Here is a 19,722-nt window from a genome sequence, read left to right as displayed (position 1 = left end):
AAAACCGACCCAAACAGTAGACTTACATGATAGTCTACAAATGTAAACTGATAAGAAAGTCTATTTATTTGTAGACGGAAATGAAAGTCTACACTAGAAAATCTATAAAAAAGTGAATTTGTGTATTATTCATAATGTATTTTCAAGATTTTATTTTTTAAAAGTGTGTTTTAGTTAATTCTAGTGGTCCTGAGCTATTTTGAAAAGATAATCTTGTATAATTATGAGACTATCATCTTTTTGACTTGGGTATGTAGTTAGCTAATAATTGCAGTTTGTAGACGTCTTTGTAGGTCTACTTTTATAATTTTCTTTTAACATGGAATAGTTCAGTTTTTTATATATACAGAGAATGAGCGGTGAAACTCTTTTGTAGTAGTTTATGATCTGTCGTTGAGTTAATTTATTCCTTACCCAACCTATGTTACATAGACAAGTATGAACTTATGTAGAATTTGTGGCATGCTTACTTTGAAATTGTGGATCTTTAAGTCAATTTTATGCGCTAAACTTATTTTCTACTGCTTTGAAATCATATTACATGTTAAACTTATGTTAAAATACACCCATAGACATTACTGCAGTGCCACCATGCACATGCGTTTCCCATAGAGTTCCAAGTAATAAATGCAAAAGTCCCAAGGAATTGATGTGTCTGCCGTTGGACCAGCCAGAACCGACCTGAAGAAACATATTAAGCACGTGAGCTACTGAGCATATCCAAAAGAATCCAGTAATCTCAAACCAACTTATAAATCAAGCATACCTTAATTTTTCTTCGTATATATTCTCCCCGAATTTCCAAAAAAGGTATTGCAAGGAGGGATATTTTTAAAATTCTGCAATAAAAAAGCATAGAAAATAGCATGAGATATAAGATCAGTAAAACATAGGGTAGGAACCTCAAATGGGTTCAGTATTTATAAACAATCAGAAGCTATTGCAAGCGGCAGTTAACAAAGCAAATATTGACTGTTCAATGACAAATAGCTTAAACTCAGTTACCAACATAATAAACATAACATCAGGCATAAACATACAAGTTTTTTTCCAAAAGCTCTAACCATCAACACAGCAATACAAGAGAACCTACAGCTAGTCTCATAACAAAACTAATAACATGGATCAGTCAAGGATTTTGATCAGTGCAGGAGTTTTATGAGGGCATGCTAAGTAATGATAAGAAGAACGAGTAGACTAATACATATGGAGAATTCTAGATTAGCAATTAATAGTAGAAAGCAACCTCAAGCCTTTAAAAATTGACACATCAGATTCAAGAAACAGAACTAACTGCCAGAATTGGAGAACATATGTTTATGTTGTCTTGAAGAGTTATGTCAAGAAGAAGATATGTTTGTGAACTAAAAGAATAAAAGGGTGAGGAAAGAAGTTTTAGTGTTCATAAGACACACCTTCACGTTGAAACCAAGGCTGCCCAGTGTCATACCTTCTCGTTCTTCACGTTGAACTATGGCAGCATCTTCACCCTTATTAAGATTCAGATTTTTCAATCTCTGATACCAAGAAGAAGCATATTAAAAAGTGAGTTACTGAGCATGAGCATATCACAATGACTTCAGTAAGCTCAAATCCACCTCTAAATCCAACAGAATCCAACAACCACTTTTGTTTATGCTAATGAGCTAAATTAAAAAAAAGTTAGACTAAAATAAGACTAACTACTCTACAAAGAGATGCAAGCTGTCACCATGAGAAAAACGAAAACAGCAAAAATAGAGATTGTTAAGAGAAGTCATAAAGCCAGAAACTTTCGATATCTAAACCAACAAAGCATACGAAAGGAACCAACCTAGTTGATGAGATCATTCGCAGGCTCAGATCTGAAGTCAAGGAGAGATGAACCACTGTTCGTTAAGCCCCGTTTGTTCACCTGAGAGATGAAGCCCCTTTCGTTCTCCAGCGGGAGTAGAAGCCATGAGATTGACCGGAACAGGAAGCAAAGAGATGGAATAGAGCACTGGAGCGGCAGAAACGTTCGCCGAAAATTTCTCCAAAAATCGCCAAGAGAGAGAAACGGCGTTGGGTTATGTTTTTTTAACCCAAAAAGCATAACAATGGTATTTATATGCTGGTCAATTAGGTTAAAATTTTTGGTTTAAATTTGATTATGTTAAATTTAGTTTGGTTAAATCCGGTTAGGTTAAATTGCTATATCGGTGAGTAGACTTCCTTGTAAGTCTACAAATTTTTTTATAAGTTTTTTGTTTTAATAATGTTAAGATATGATTTACTAATTAATTTTTATATTTTTTTAATATTTATAAATTATGATTTTCTACTTTTATTTATAAAGAATTAAATCAAATTTAAAAATAATAAATTTCTATACACTAAAAGATATTAATCTTTTTATAATTTATAAAGAATTAAATCAAATTTAAAAATAATAAACTAAAAACCACAAAACCCAATATTAATTTAGAAAAAAAATAAATACGTGTACCCAAGTCTACTATAATATTTTTTATTTTTTATTTATCTTCTTATAATTTTATATATGATTTTTATAAAAAGTATTTATTATTTTATTTTTTTAATATATATTTGCTAAAATCAATATTTATGTTGGTTTAGTAAATCTCTATTTAGTAATTTATATATGAAATACTAAATTTCCTTATTTATGTATTAATAGTTATAATGTGTGATTTCACTTTTTTATTCATAAACTCAATTTATAGGAAAAAACATTTTGTACACTCATTAAAGTAGACTGAATCGTAAGTCTACAAAACCCTAAACCACAAAACTCAAACTCTAAACCACGAAACTCAAACCCTAAATGTTAGTTTGATAGGAAATTATTGTATCAAATATCAAATTTACAAAATATAGACTACTCAGTAATAATATGCTAATTTAAATCAATAAAACAAAAAATATTGTCAATCTAAATCTAACCCTAAAGATCTAACCTTTAAAGATATAACATGTTATGACATTTTGTTACTAAACCATAAACATTATCTCACATGGTTACCAAATCAACATATATATTTTTAATTGTTCACTTATATACAAATTTAGTTTTTAAACTTCATATTAACCTTTACATTGATGTTTAATTAACAATTTCACAAAAAATAGTTTTATATATTTTTAAAAGTAATTAACTAGATCAGATTACAATGTAGACTACAAATTAAGTCAACAAAGTAGACAGTGTAGGACGTCTACGGATATGTAGACTATTTTGTTATATGTAGATTTACGAAGGACAGAACCATAAAATGACTTTATGATTTTTTGTTTGGTTACAAGGACTAAATAGTAATTTTAACACTATTTTAGGTTGGGTTTGCAATTGATTGAATATGAGGTCTATTTTTAGGGTTACAATCGATATTTATGTTGGTTTTAGCAATTTTCCCATATATATATGGTAATCTTACATATTTATAATTTTTCATTTCTAATGTTGAATATTTACATATTATTTATTATTTTTTAAATTATATATCATGTTATATTTTTTCTTATATCTTATATTTATTTTTTTATTTGTTTTCAATTTTTTAATAATAATGTAACGTGGCATCTTTGTAGAGAAGTTTTTACTTATTAATATTACTTTTACATATTATTTATTATATATTATTTTCGAAATTATATATATGGTAATCTTGCATATGTTTAATGTAGTATTTTCATTTGTAATGTTGTATATTTACATATTATTTATTATTTTCAAAATTATATATATCATGATAATCTTACATATGTTTAATGTAGTAGTTCCATTTATAATTTTCTATACTTACATATTATTTATTATTTTTGATATTATATATATATGGTAATCTTACATATGTTTAATTTTTCATTTATAATGTTGTATATTTGCATATTATTTATTATTTTCAAAATTATATACCATGGTAATCTTACATATGTTTAATTTAATATTTCCATTTATAATTTTGTGTATTTACATATTATTTATTATTTTCGAAATTATATTTATCAGTAATATTAAAATGTAAAACTATACATTATATCAATATTTCGAAAAATGTAAAACTAAACATAATAAGGTAATAATATTAGTTATGCCACGTGGCTTCTTTTCGAAGAGAGTCTCTAAAACGATGTGGACGCTCTCTGGTGCTTCAAAATGCTACTTTTATTAGTATAGACTAGGGGTTAACCCGGGCTACGCCCGGGACAATTTTGATTTTTCAAATATTTTGTATACAATTATTTCGTTGGATGTTGTATTTTGAACTATATTTTTTGTGAATTTATCAATATTTTATATTTATAATATGCATAATAAAGAATTTGAATATTTTTTGAGTTTGAAATTATTTTATTTTACATTGTGTAAACATTTTTGTGATAGTTGAATTTTTTTGTTTGTATTTTTTTGTGATAGTTTAACCTTTGAAAGTTTTGTATATATTTGAACTCTTATTTCTAATTTTTATGGGATCTAATAAATATTTTCCAACGGAACTTTATATTATATAATCAGAACATTTGATATAATATATGTTTTTCTTTTGACTAAAAATATTTTTTTCCTATCATTTTGTTTTTGTTTTTGAAAATTGGCTTTCAAATTAACAAAATCAAATGTCAATTAAAAACCAAAAACATAAACCGGATCTCAATCTCATATCCACATTAACCTAACCAAATCAAGTGTCAATAACCAAAAACATAAACAGATCCTAATCTCATCTCCACGCTGACGGAAACGAATCATGCCCGTAAATTAGTTTTATATTTTTATCACGTCAAATTTGTCTAATACTTTACAAATCAAATTACAAATCAAAAATAGAATCATGTTTTTAAATTTTGTTCTAATTTAGTTTCTAACATTATGTCACTTCGATTATTTTTAACAAAGATACATATAACTAATAGTTGTATCCTTAATATAAATCTAATTTAGTTTTCCGAATTTGTTTTTCACTTTTATACACAATCACATGCAAAAAGTAAAATAATATTATCATAAACTAAGCTTGCCATAATTTGCATTTGTCATGGAAAGTCACCCTCTGTCGATGACTTGAAAAACCGTTTTTTAGAACAAATTCTTTTCTCTTCTCTTATGTGTTTACTTCTTGAAATTTTCCGCAAAAAATCACCAATTCCATACAATCAAATTTTGAATTGGGAGATGTGTCAAAAATGGTCTCTCTGATTGAATTAGAGATTTAAGAGTAAGGAAATATTGGTGTAGAGAATCGGTTTAGCGCATAGTTTGCTCTTATCCTTCACTCTTCTTCTCACTCTCAAGCTTGTTCATGTTCTTTTTCAATCATGGTGATCAGTTTCTTTCTTTTTCGTAATTGATGCCTTGACTTCTCTTTTCTATAGTTAAAGATAGGATAATTATATAAATCAGTTGATGTACAATTATAAAAATTAGATCCTTGTGTGTTTAACATATCTAAAGTAGAAGTTTTCATCATCATTTGGCTTTGTTTTTTTGCATTTTTATATTTATACCCTTGTAGCAGTTTCGTGCTGTGATTTTTCGTGGTAGATTTCACTGTGTGCTCCATCTATGAAATCTTTTGTGATTATCACCTTTGTTCTTTGTTAGCATCATGTTATTTTGTAACTTTTAATGTTCTGGTTTGTGGCAGTAGTGTCCTTTTCATTATGTTTTGGCAACGCCACTATTTGTTACTTTCAAGATCTTGCTCTGTGTACATCTTAAAGATCAATATGGTATACTCTTTAACTTGTAATATTAATCGCGGCTGTGTTTATGGATGGTGTGTTTGTTTATGATAGATGGTTGTGTACCCCACTCCTTTTGTTGCAATTGTTTATGATGAAATATTTGGTTTTGTCTTACCATTGCTTCTGTATGTTTATGGCTGGTGTGTTTGCTTATGATATATCTGGACTTGGTTTCTTAGTTATTGTTCAATAATACTTACCATCATTTCAGAAAATTGTAACTCGTTATGTTTTTTTTTGTTCTTAAGAAAAGAATGATTCTTGCTCATTTGTGTGATGAGCTGAAAGAAGAAGACTGAAAACAAGACTGAAAACAGTCATGTACATGGTAAAAAATCCATAATTTGCACTCGTCATTCTCTCCTCCATCTTACTGGTTTAGAAACAATTTATTTTTATTTTCAAAATATAGTTTCTGCTCTATATTTCCTTTGCAAACGCAATAACTGCAAAATTGAATGACGAGTATTTTTTTTTGCATATTTACATTTTTCAGAAGAATGTGCAACACACTTATGCCTAGAGATGAAGAAACTATGAGTGATGAAGTCATATAAGAAATATTTAATGTAAGTTGATTCTTCATTATTTGCATGTGAACTTATCCTCTCTTTTTTGTAACACTTTTTCTCTTTACGATAGAAGTTTAATGTAAATTTTTAATTTTTTTATTTACTTATTGTTTATTTTTTCTTATTGTGTATTTACTTATTCTAATTTTCTTGCTTTTATATCAAATGATAATATTATGATATATATTTAATGTAGTATTTATATTTCTTATATTGTATGCTTGTTTTTCTTATAATGTTTATTTACTTATAAAAATATTTGGAAATAATAAAAGTGTACAGCTATACATTTTCAGATAGATGTTAATGTAGTTTTTCCATTTTTATATTTTTTATTTAATTATTATTTATTTTTCTTATATTATGTATTTACTTATTCTAATTGTTTGGCATTTTATATCAAATGGTAATATTCTATTTACGATAGATGTTTAATGTAATATTTCTATTTTTTAATTTTATATTAATTTACTTATTTTTTTTATTTTTATTATATTGTATATTTACTTATTCTAATTTTCTTGCTTTATATTGTATGCTTATTTTTATTACATTGTATATTTACTTATAAAAATATTTGGAAATAATAAAAATGTAAAACCGTAAAATTTTTAAGATAGTTTGTGTAATGTAGTTTTTACATTTTTATATTGTATATTTACTTATTTTTACTTTTTCTTATATTGTATATTTACTTATTCTAGTTGTTTTGCTTTTATGTCAAATTTTAATATTTTGATAGATGGTTAATGTAATATGTCTATTTCTTATATTTTATATTAATTATTATTTATTTTACTACATATTTCAGATATATGTTTGATGTAGTTTTTCTATTTCTTATATTGAAAATTTACTTATTTTTTATTTTTTATCTTGTATATGTACTTATTCTAATTTATTTCTTTTATATCAAATTTTAATAGTACGGTAGATTTTTATGTAATATTTATATTTCTTATATTTACATTTAATTATTATTCATTTTCTTTATATTTAATATTTACTTATTATTATTTTTTAATAATTTCAGGTGGCATCTTTTGGGAAATATTACATTTAGTTTTTGTTGGAAATAATAAAAATATAAACTAAATGTACAAAAATTTAATACTACCATTTCTTATATTGTATATATTTTTATTCTAATTTTCGAATTTATTTTTATTAAATGGTAATAATACATTATGGACATTTTAATGTAATATTTCTTATATTATATTATTTTTAAAATTATTATATTTTTATTATTATTCTAATTGTTTTTTTTGTATCAAATGGTAATATTACATTAGATTTTAATGTAATATTTATATTTCTTACATTGTATATTTACTTATTATTTATTTTACTATACATTTTCAGATAGATGTTTAATGTAGTTTTCTATTTTTATATTGTATATTTACTTATTATTTATTTTATTCTAATTTATGATAGATATTTAACGCAACATTTTTATTTTTATATTGTATATTTACTTATTATTCATTTACTATACACTTTTCATATATGTTTAAATTAGTTTTTCCATTTCTGATATTTTGTATTTACTTATTTTCTTATACTGTGTTTTTACTTATTCTATTTGTTTTGCTTTTTATCAAAAAAAATATTACGTTATATGTTAATGTAATATTATATTTCATATATTATATATTTCCTTATTTCTTTAGTTTTTCTTATATGCTATATTTACTTATTGTAATATTTCGATAGATTTTTAATATAATATTTTTATTTCTTATTTTATATATAACTTATTATTTATTTTACTATACATTTTTCAGAGATTTTTTTGATTTAGTTTTTTCATTTCTTAAGTGTATATTTACTTATTGTTTATTTTTCATATATTGTATATTTACTTATTATAATTTTATTTCTTTATATCAAATGATAATATTATGATAGATGTTTAATATAATATTTCTAATTCTTATATTCTATGCTTCTTTTTCATATATTGTGTTTTTACTTATAGGAATGTTTGGAAATAATAAAAATGAAAACTATACTTTTCAGATAGATGTTTGTTGTAGTTCCATTTCTTTTATTGTATATTTACTTATTATTTTTCTTATATTGTTTATTTACTTATTCTATTTTTTCTTTCATGTAAATTTTTAATATTATGATAGATGTTTAATGTAATATTTCTATTTTTATATTGTATGTCATTTATTATTTATTTGTTATACATTTTCAAACAGATGTTTCATGTCGTTTTTTATTTCTTATATTGTATATTATTTATTATTTATTTTTTTTAATTTTATATTTAATTATTCTAAATATTATGATAGATTTTTAATGTAATAGTTTTTATTTTTATATTGTATATTTACTTATTATTTGTTTTACTATACATGTTTCAGATAGATGTTTAATTTAGTTTTTCTATTTCTTATAATATATATTTACTTATTTTTTTCTTATATTGTATATTAAATTATTTTAGTTTTTTGCTTTTTATATCCAATAATAAAATTACATTAGATGTTTAGTATAATATTTCTATTTCTTATATTGTATATTTATTTATTATTTATTTTCTTATATTGTATATTTACTTATTCTAATATTACGATAACTGTTTAATATAATAATTTTATTTCTTATATTGTATATTTACTTAATATTTATTTTAATTTATCTCTTTCAGATAGATTTTTAATTTAGTTTTTTTTAAATTTCATAATTGTATAATTACTTATTTTTATTTTTTCTTATATTGTATATTTACTTATTTTATTTTTTTGTCTTTTTCAAAAGATAATATTACGATATATGTTTATTGTAATATTTCTATTTCTTATATATATATTGATTTATTATTTAGTTTTCTTATATTGAATATTTACTTTCTATTTTTATATCTTTGTAATCATGCCACGTGGCATCTTCCGGTGAATTTTTTTTCGCTGATGTGGACGCTCATGTTTAATATAATATTTCTAATTCTTATATTCTATGCTTGTTTTTCATATATTGTGTTTTTACTTATAGAAATGTTTGGAAATAATAAAAATGAAAACTATGCTTTTTCAGATAGATGTTTGTTGTAGTTCCATTTCTTTTATTGTATATTTACTTATTATTTTTCTTATATTGTTTATTTACTTATTCTATTTTTTTCTTTCATATAAATTATTAATATTATGATAGATGTTTAATGTAATATTTCTATTTTTATATTGTATGTCACTTATTATTTATTTATTATACATTTTTCAAACAGATGTTTCATGTCGTTTTTTATTTCTTATACTGTATATTATTTATTATTTATTTTTCTTTAATTTTATATTTAATTATTCTAATATTATGATAGATTTTTAATGTAATATTTTTTATTTTTTATATTGTATATTTACTTATTATTCATTTTACTATACATGTTTCAGATAGATGTTTAATTTAGTTTTTCTATTTCTTATAATGTATATTTACTTATTTTTTTCTTATATTGTATATTCAATTATTTTAGTTTTTTTGCTTTTTATATCCAATAATAAAATTACATTAGATGTTTAGTATAATATTTCTATTTCTTTTATTTTATATTTATTTATTATTTATTTTTCTTATATTGTATATTTACTTATTCTAATATCACGATAATTGTTTAATATAATAATTTTATTTCTTATATTGTATATTTACTTAATATTTATTTTACTTTATATCTTTCAGATAGATTTTTAATTTAGTTTTTTTTATTTCATAATTGTATAATTACTTATTTTTATTTTTTCTTATATTGTATATTTACTTATTTTAATTTTTTGTCTTTTATCAAAATATAATATTACGATAGATGTTTATTGTAATATTTCTATTTCTTATATTATATATTGATTTATTATTTAGTTTTCCTTATATTGAATATTTACTTTCTATTTTTATATCTTTGTAATCATGCCACGTGGCATCTTCCGGTGAATTTTTTTCGCTGATGTGGACGCTCCCTAGAGCTTCAAAAGCGAACTTTTAATGGTAGAGATTTCTGAAAAATTAAATTACTATCAAATAATTTTAATATTTTTACCATTTGTATCATTACCATTCTTACAATTCATTTTTAATTAAATTAATTTTAATATCATGTTCATCATCAAATTTGTTTTAAAAATATTATCAAATAACTTTTTCCAATTTTTTTTTGCTTAGGACTTAAAACATATGATACAATTCTTTTTTGTTTATGATTTTTTTAAAAGAAAACTACTATCAAATATTCTTTTAAACTTATTTAGGATTTTAGAAAATGAAAATTAATATTCATATCTATATTTAGGTTAAAGCTTCCACATGTTATTTTTACAAACACAATAGTATTTACATGAGAATAATATCCAAGTAATTTCTTTTAATTTCTTGATACAACTCATTTTTTATTAGGGAATTTTCCAAATATGACTCAAAACATAATTTTAAGTGTAAACATATACTCAAACTTGAATCAAATGCAAAACAAACCTAAAAACTTTGTGAAATTACATTTAACCCCTTGTGACCAAACAAAAAAACAGAAGTTATTTTTACGAATATAGCCCCAGTAAGTCGTCTGAGTTGTCTGAGATATTGGAAATCGTCTAGACGATTTACTTGGAAGTCGTCTGGTGTAGTTGATCTAAAAATAATTTTTAAATTTTTTAAAAAATATTTTGACAAGTGAAAAATTAAAATCATGTAACTATAAACAATTTTAAGTGATGTAAATTAAGATATAATAAAATTGAATAGTTTTCAGCATAGATGAGTGAAAATAATTAATCATGATATTATTTGGTTTTAGGGTTTGACAACATATGTTGTAGTATTGTATGTATTCTTAGTGTTAGATTTTTGAAAGCTTGAATATATTTTTGAAAAATTAAAATTTTACCTATATGTGTTTATTTCTGTGTATAGTAAACATTTTTTAAGTTTAATTTGATTTGATGAAGTGTTTAGTTAGTTAATTAAGTTTAGGGGTTATGTTTAGGGTCTATACGACTAACTTGTAAGTCATCTGATGAATAATTTAAACCAGACGTAAGTCGTCCAAATATTTCCGCCTAAATTTTTTTAAGAAAATATTTTCCCGCTTAAATATTATTTTATTCAGAAAAAGAGAAAACTAAAATTTTACATAATAATAACTTTTTACAAAACTAAAACTGGAAATCTAATTTTTTTTTTTTTGAAAAATTAAATTTTAATTTGATTTTATGAATTGTTTAGTTAGTTAAATTCGTTTAGGAGTTATGTTTAGGGTCTAGACGACTTACAAGTAATTCGTCTGATGAATAATTTAAACCAGACGACTTACATGTAAGTCGTCCTAATTTTCCCGCCTAAACATTTTTTAAAAAACATTTCCCGCTTAAATAATTTAAACCAGATGACTTACTTGTAAGGCGTCTAGGAAGTCTTCTATTTCACTTTCCTGCTAAAAATATTTTAGTTTCCCGCTAAATATACTAAAGTTTTCTGGAAGACTTACAAGTAAGTCGTCTAGGAAGTCGTTTGAATCGAAAATATTTAATCTTATTGGATTTTTTATCTCCTTATATAAAGAAAAAAATTACACATTCTCTCTCCTCTTCTCAAATGGCTGAAACAAAAATGTAATGTTCATCATTATCAAACTCTCCAACTTCTCTCTAATCTCTTTGGACTTATAAACACCAAAATTTATATCAATTTATTGTTTTTGTCTAATGTCTTTCTCACTAATTTATCTTGTTTCAGATCTGGAAAACTTCTGGATGACTTACATGTTAGTCGTCTGGATTTCCTGGAAGTCGGACTTCCTTGAAATCGTCTGACGGAGTCTTCTCCCATGTTTCTCCCTTACATAAAATATCTAAGCGTTTTGGCAAGTTTTTATGTATGATTTTTCTTCATTTGATAACTTCCTGTTGTATATATTTTTTACAGTTTCCCAAACTAAAACTCTTCAAACCTACTCTAATCTCTTTGACTTGAAAACACCAAATTTTATATGATTTTTTTAGTTTTGTCTCATTTATTTCTCACTAATCTATCTTTTTTGCAAGGTTTTTAATCAGATGGTTCTCATCTTCCACTTGGATATGTACGTTGTGTATTCTATAAAATTATATCTTCCACTCATTTTCTCTGTTTTAAGTCATTTGAACGTTTTTAGATGTGCATTCTTTTTAGATTTGGATTTGGATATGCAGAATTTTCAGATCTTAAAGACTTCTGGGACGACTTACCTGTTAGTCGTCTAAAATATAATGCACCAGATGACTTCCAGGAAGTAAATCGTCTGGACTTCCTGTAAGACTTCTAGGAAGTCCAGGAAGTCAAGTCGTCTGGACTTCCAGGAAGTCAAGTCGTCTTGACTTCCAGGAAGTCAAGTCGTCTGGACTTCTGGACTTCCTAGAAGTCTTTTGACGAAGTCTTCTTCCATATCAAGCGGAGTCCAAGCTTGTCTTTGTAGATGAATGGTCTAAAATAGTTTTGTTTGTGGTATGTTTTGTGATTTGAGTTGTGAATTTTTTGTAAAATCAGTAATAATGTTTCCCAAGATGTAATTTATGTGCTAACAATGTGTTTACACATTAACAAATAAATGAAATAATTGACTTCAATAGATTTTTCTAATATTTGGATCTCTCGTATGCAATAATAAATTCCAATGGTCTTCTTCTCATCTTAATAAACAAGAATGTTCGTAGCCTCATATTAGTACAACATTTTAAGAAGCATTTTAACCCTTCTTCCAACTCATAACAATAATCATCATTGGTGTCTATACCAATAACACTTAAGAGAGGGAAACAAACAATAGTAACTAGTCAAACTATATCACATTTTTACAAGTTTGTGTTGAAAAACTTAGTCAAATTTAGTAAAACTAAGAGAGAAAACATATTTCAAAAATATTAGTTTTACATATCTTAAAGCTACTTAACACTCTTAAAAATACAAGTTATTCAAAAACTAGTGTAGAAGACTTAAAAACTAGCGTAGAAGACTTAAAAACTAGCGTAGAAGACTTCCACGGAAGTCTTCTTGGCTCAGTTAAAAACTTTAAATAACATGAATGTTGGCAACCTCATAAATATCACCAATTAAGTTATAAATTTCATTCAGTAGCCCTAAAATTGACTAATATACATGAATTAACAAAACATATTAAAAAGTCTTTATAGGTTTAGAGAAGATAAAATTTTATTAAACATTGACACAAACGACTTCCACGGCGGTCGTCTGGACGACTTCTAGGAAGTTTTCCATTTAGGTTAGTTTTGCAATTGTTTTTAACCTAGACGGTTTACAGGTTAGTCGTCCAACTTTGTTTGATAAAAAATCGAGACGACTTACAGGTTAGTCGTCTACAGAAAACAGGTTAGTTTTGCATTTGACCAGAATGTGTCAGAAATTTGACTTTTCCTGAGAAAATTAAGAAAAGTATATTTTTTTTTTCCTAGACGACTAACGTGTAAGTCGTCTCAGGTTAATTTTGCAATTGAATTATTAAAGAAAAAAAAAATTTAGATGAATGTTAGTCGTCTCGAGTTTTTTTTACCTAGACGATTAACCTGTAAGTCGTCCAAGATTAGCAATATTTGACCATAATCTCGAAAGAAAATTCTGGTCGACTTACAAGTTAGTCTACTAGGTAAAAAACTCGAGACGACTAACATGTAAGTCGTCTAGAATTTTTTTTTTTTATTATTTCAATTGCAAAACTTAACCTGAGACGACTTACAAGTTAGTCGTCTAGAAAAAAACAAATTTTTTTTTTAATTTTCTACTGGACGACTAACTTTTAAGTCGTCCAGGAAAAGTTAAATTTTTGACACATTCCGGTAAAATGCCAAACTAACCCATTTTCCCTAGACGACTAACATGTAAGTTGTCTACAAAAAAAAAATTAAAAGTCAAATGCAAAACTAACCCCTGCTTTGACCTGACGACTTCCAGGTAAGTCGCCTGGACGAATAGATCTGGAAAAAATCTCGATTTCAAAGTTTCAACTAGTGAGATAACTTGTTTAGCACACATAAGTCTTCTCCAAGCACCCATAATCTCAAACAAAAGTTACCCACCAAGAATCAAGCTTCAATGGCTCTGTGAACCATAAATTTTTTTAAATCAAAATCTTGGGATTTTTTTGGATGAATATGGAGAGAAAGTTAAAGAGATGTTGTTTTAGTTGATAATAATTGAGAAAGAAGAAGTGTAAATTGATTTGAGGTGCAGTAAGAGCTTCAAATTGGTTGTTTATGGTGGTTGATGTATTGATGGCAATGTAAATCTTATAAATAAATGAAGATGATGAGGTTGAGAGAGTACAATTGTCATTTTCAAAAAAAAAAAAAACTAATGGCATTTTCATAAATAATGTGAATTTGTGGAGTGAATAAGGCAAATCAAAAATCCAAAATACATTGGTTAATTTTGTAGTTGACTTCATGTTCTGAGTCCATTTTTCAAAAAACCGTTTTTATTTTCCTTATTACATCTTATGATGCTAATATCATCTCTAATGGTGCTCTACAATTTCTTCTATATTTTACTTTAAAATAAAATGAATCTATTATAAAGTTGGATTCACTTTAATGTTTTACTATTATAGAGTGAAATAAAGAGGAATGCTATTACATTACTATATTTTTAGAGTGAAAGAGCAATATTTCTCTATATTTAACTATACTATAGAGTAATTATATTATAGAGTAAACCATTTGAGCAAATTCAACTCCATAATGGAATTATTCTATTTTAGAGTGAAATATAGAAGAAATTATATAGCACCACTGGAGATATCCTAACCTATTTTTTTTTAATTAAGATGTTGTTGTTGTACATGAGCATGTGTGAATATGATGAATATGTATTTGAACGTATAAGACAAAACATATGAATAAACCAATTTTTTTATAAAAAATAAGTTAGTTGTATAAAAATATTAAAGAAAACTAACAATAAAATAAGTATTTTTGTTTTTAAGAGTCTAAATAAAATAAAACTATAGAAGTAATTTTATTTTTCTTATAATTAACTAAATTTATTTTTAATAGATAATTTTTGTTAAAATTATATTGAAAGAAAAATTTTAAATATTTCACCCGAAATGATTATGTCATGTGTCAATCTAAAAAACAATAGTTTGTGAATGTGTTAATAAAAACAGATATTTGTAAAATTAACTTCTTTATGTGAAAATAACATAAAGAAGTTAGTCATGCCCGCGCATGAAACAGAGATTTGTAAGAGAAGTTATTTGCTATTATGTGAAAATAACTTCTTCTTTTTTCCTAAAATCCTAATTAACAGAGATTTGTAAAACTTTTTTTCCTTTTTAATCTTAACCAAACATGATCTTTTTTTTTTCTTTTCTAAATCCTGACCAGCAAATTTAATAGTAACTAGATAATGACCCGTGTAACCATGCGGGGTTTTCATTTCATTTATATATATTTATAGATACTTGTTTTACATTATTAGTAGTATATATTGATGTTAATTATATATTTAAATGTTTATATAATTATTTTAAATCCAATAATTTTGTAGTTTACATGTCGTAGTTATTCAATTGTTGCAAACCATCACATATATTTATCATTTTTATTATATATTTATCCTATTAAATTTGCATTTTATTATTAAAGGATTCAAAATTACATGGAATTTTTTTTTAAAAATAATTTATATTTAATTTAAGTTAAATTCTTACCTCCACTTCAAAGTCTCGATTACCTTTTAGCAATTTTTATGTTTATTCATTTTAGATAATATATTTTTATATTTGTAAATTTAAGATATGTTAATTTGTACACATGTATTATATAATTTATTGTGTGAAACCCGTTTTACTAACATACTATATTATTTTAACATAAGTATTTTTATTTATAAAAATAAAATATATTGATATATCAATTTAATACAATTTTTCATATTTAGTTCATTATAATAATTAGTTTAATTTAAAATATTATGATTATAAAATAAATAAATAATGGGATAAATTATTATTTTCCTTTTATAAATGATAAATAAGTATATATTAATGTATAACAAGATTTTAGTATTAGTTACAAAGTTATTAAAAAACTTAACATCAAATTTTAAGCATTGAGATCTTTTAAAAATATTTTGCAAAAATTTGTTGAATTTTTTAATATATATGTAAAACAAAATTATATCAAAATATATTATGATTAAAGTAGTTATCTAGATATAATGTAAAATTAAATGATATGTATATTTTAATTAATGAATTTCTAAAAGATGATCCACTTTAAACATCACACATAGAATAAGTCATGACTTCTCTTTTAATATAATAGATTTTTACTTAAAATTTTTAATGATAAAAATGATACTAAAAGTTATCTAATTAACAAGTAAAATTGTAAAAACTATTAGTAATATTGAAAAAAACGAATTTGAAAATGGAAACTCTTTAAAAAATAGTTAATATTAACTGGAAATAATTATTTGATAGTAATTTTATTTTCTAAATGCTAGACAAAATATAATTGTAAAAAATTATCAAATGTTAATTTTTTTTCTAAAACCATAAAACTGTAGAAGAATTATTTGATAATTGTTTTCCTTTAAAAAAATCATAAACAAAAGAGATTTGTATCATATTTTAAAGTTCTAACCAAAATAGAATTGTAAAAACTTATTTGATTATATTTTAAGAGAGAATCTGATGATGAACATGATACTAAAGTTACTGAAGTAACATAAATAATTGTTTGATAGCAATTTACCTTTTTGGAAATTCTGAAGAGAAGGTTATATGACGTTAATTTTTATTTTTCAAAAATCCTAAACAAAAATGTAAAAGAGTGTTCAATAGTATATTCTTTTTTTAATTGTGAATAAAAAGAAGATTTATAAAATAGAATATTTCTTTTAAAAAAAAATCCTAGCAAAAAGAAAATTTCAAAAGCTTATTTAATAAAACATTCACTTGGTACATAAGAAAGTGTATAATGTTGTCATTGACTCGATTAGTGTTATTTAACTTTCAACCTTTTTTATTTATTGTAATTTCTTTCGGGTTATATTCAATTTAAACTTTAGGTATAATGTTTTCTCTACCCCTAAGTACAAAATTGATAATAATTCATTTATTATTAAATTTAAATTATGTGTGAAAATGAGTTTTTAACTATTAAATAAATCTCACACACATATACAAAAAAATCACAAAACTATAATAAAATGATTTATTATTTTATGTTTTTTATTAAATAAAAATATCAAACAAAACCCATTGTAATGCACGGACTCATATCTAGTGATCCAATAAAACATAAAATATCTGATAGTATTTCTTTATTAAATTAATTTTATACTTTTTAAATATTACATAAACTTGTGGTCTTTAAACTTTGATGATGTTTTTATTATGTCATCCAAATAAAAGATAATATAAAAACTTATTAATATGATAGTATTAGTTTATTTTTGTTATTAATAATCTATTATAAGTTTGTGCTTTTTTTAGATTTAAAATTAATTTTATGATACATAGATTTAAGAAAATAACATTATGATGTTATTATATTTTTTGATTAATTTAGATTCAGAATATATATGTCTACTATTTGAACTTAAAATATTTATATTAAATAATATTTTATAAATATGTGTAAACCCATTATTTATTAATCCATTTAAATATATATAAGCAAGCGCAAAACCAAAAGACTCAAATACTATTGATGAATTTTATTAATTTTTGTAAAAATAAGGATATTTTTGGAAGCAATGAAATTTTTATTAAGGACATAAAATGATAATGCTCCCTTTTTAATGGTATAGATAAATACAATAAAACAAATGTGGTTCCATGTTTAAAAACTCACGTCACATATATTTTGTGAATTACAAAACTTTGTAATAAAATGCATACTATGGCTTTTTCAAAAAAGTATGAAAAAACAAAAATAAAAGGAGCAATGCCGATTGGTACTTGCCACCAACCTTAGCGCTAAAGTCGTCGTCTACTTTCGAAACCCGCTCCTCGATCGCAGCAGCTTCTTTGCGTTTTTTTGAGATGGCTATATGCTCAATTGCACACTCAACGCTTCTTCTGTTGCTAAACAGAGTTTTACTTGTTTTTTTGGTTTTAGGTGCTGTCTGTTACGTTTATCAAAACCCGCCCTTCTGATGTAGAATTTGGGGGAACTTTGAGGAGTCTTACAACGGATGGCATGACCTGGTTGAGGCGCAGGATGAAAGAGGTAGCTTCAAAACATATTAATTAAATGCTTAGCTAAACAAGCCAGGGCTAAACCGATCGTTGGTGTTACAGGTGGTTGAAGGAGAAGCTCTACTACATAGATGCCAAGCGGATATAGACATGCATGAGGATGATCATCCAATGTACCCAGCAACTGTGAACGATCACAAGTTACACGAGCACGCTGAAAAGGTTCTGAAGCTCTTGGTTGGACCCGAGAATGTCAAACCGGGTGACAAGATAATGGCGGGCGAAGATTTTTCCTTCTATCAACAGAAAATTCCAGGTTACTATCTAGGAATCGGTATCAGAAACGAACAAGTCGGTTCTGTGCATTCGGTTCATTCACCTTATTTCTTCCTTGATGAAAATGTTCTTCCTATTGGATCAGCAGTGTTTGCTGCCTTAGCCGAGATGTATATACAAGACCATCAAAATCAAACCAAGTATGGACAATGAAGAAGAAAAGACCAAAGCTCAGATCTAAAGTCTCTTAGTTACTTACTTTCACAACTCAAGTTATTGGTCTTCATAAACAAACTAATTTAAATTTGACAAATCATAAGTGTTCCGCTAAGTAATGCATCTTACATTTGCAGGTGCAGTTTATATAGAGTTCTAGTGTGTGTACAGGTTGGAATTAACATACTAAGTTTCAGTTTTTCTGATTCTTTACCACAACTTCAATTAGATACTGATAAGTCCTTGGCTTTGAATCGTGCTTTATCACTTCATTGCATCTTCTAAGAAACCGACCTTCGCCAAAAGAATAATAAATCAAAGGGTCAGTCTTCATCTCCACAGGCTTATCAAGAAACCCAATTCTAGGGTTTTAGCAGAAGGACCTTCTTCTACGGTTTGGTCTCTCCTTCTATAGGTTATTCCAAGTAAATTAAAATCCTTTGAAATATCGGAGAATCCCCGTTAGTAGAAGTTTCACATTTTATCCGGACGCAAGGATTGACCCTGTAACTGGAATCTTCCCAGGTAAGAATTGAAGACCGGTGGCTCATGAATTATTTATTCCCAACACTGACAATTATTAAAACTACTGGTTCTACTTGTTGGGATTCTACGATCCATGCCCAAACTCTACATTATCCGATTAGTATAATGTTTCTATTTTGAGTTTAAAGGCAAGTTTTCATGAACTTACTTTCGGTTTCCATTTCAAAAGAGCTCGTACTA

General features: G+C 25.0%; 1 protein-coding gene and 1 long non-coding RNA gene across 3 annotated transcripts; one reads left to right on the top strand and one right to left on the bottom strand.

The window, feature by feature from the left end:
- Positions 1-388: 388 nt before the first annotated feature.
- On the bottom strand, positions 389-2,074 carry LOC108834876 (uncharacterized). The gene is made up of 4 exons (XR_001946876.2): positions 1,814-2,074; positions 1,416-1,517; positions 767-839; positions 389-681 (listed from the first exon to the last, which is right to left on the bottom strand). It is a non-coding gene; the product is annotated as an uncharacterized LOC108834876 (long non-coding RNA).
- Positions 2,075-18,263: 16,189 nt separating this feature from the next.
- On the top strand, positions 18,264-19,250 carry LOC130501348 (IAA-amino acid hydrolase ILR1-like 3). Of its 2 annotated transcripts, none has more exons than XM_056996251.1 (3): positions 18,264-18,535; positions 18,607-18,820; positions 18,926-19,250. In XM_056996251.1, exons 1-3 carry the CDS (start codon positions 18,506-18,508, stop codon positions 18,991-18,993), a joined length of 312 nt encoding a protein of 103 aa, XP_056852231.1. In that variant the 5' UTR covers positions 18,264-18,505; the 3' UTR covers positions 18,994-19,250. The 2 variants fall into 2 exon arrangements, with proteins under 2 accessions (XP_056852231.1, XP_056852232.1); XM_056996252.1 differs by having other exon boundaries at positions 18,265-18,535; positions 18,929-19,250.
- Positions 19,251-19,722: the final 472 nt, after the last annotated feature.

This window comes from Raphanus sativus, unplaced genomic scaffold (genome assembly GCF_000801105.2).
Source record: "Raphanus sativus cultivar WK10039 unplaced genomic scaffold, ASM80110v3 Scaffold0170, whole genome shotgun sequence".
In the NCBI taxonomy this organism is placed as follows: domain Eukaryota; kingdom Viridiplantae; phylum Streptophyta; class Magnoliopsida; order Brassicales; family Brassicaceae; genus Raphanus; species Raphanus sativus.
This window is presented reverse-complemented; position numbering and strand designations above follow the sequence as displayed.

What these genes read in the sequence shown, in the direction of transcription:
- LOC130501348 (XM_056996251.1), top strand. Translation starts at nt 18,506, where the DNA reads ATGACCTGGTTGAGGCGCAGGATGAAAGAG. An exon ending in TGAGGCGCAGGATGAAAGAG is followed by an intron (nt 18,536 to 18,606) that starts GTAGCTTCAAAA and finishes TTGGTGTTACAG; the next exon opens with GTGGTTGAAGGAGAAGCTCT. An exon ending in CTATCAACAGAAAATTCCAG is followed by an intron (nt 18,821 to 18,925) that starts GTTACTATCTAG and finishes CTATTGGATCAG; the next exon opens with CAGTGTTTGCTGCCTTAGCC.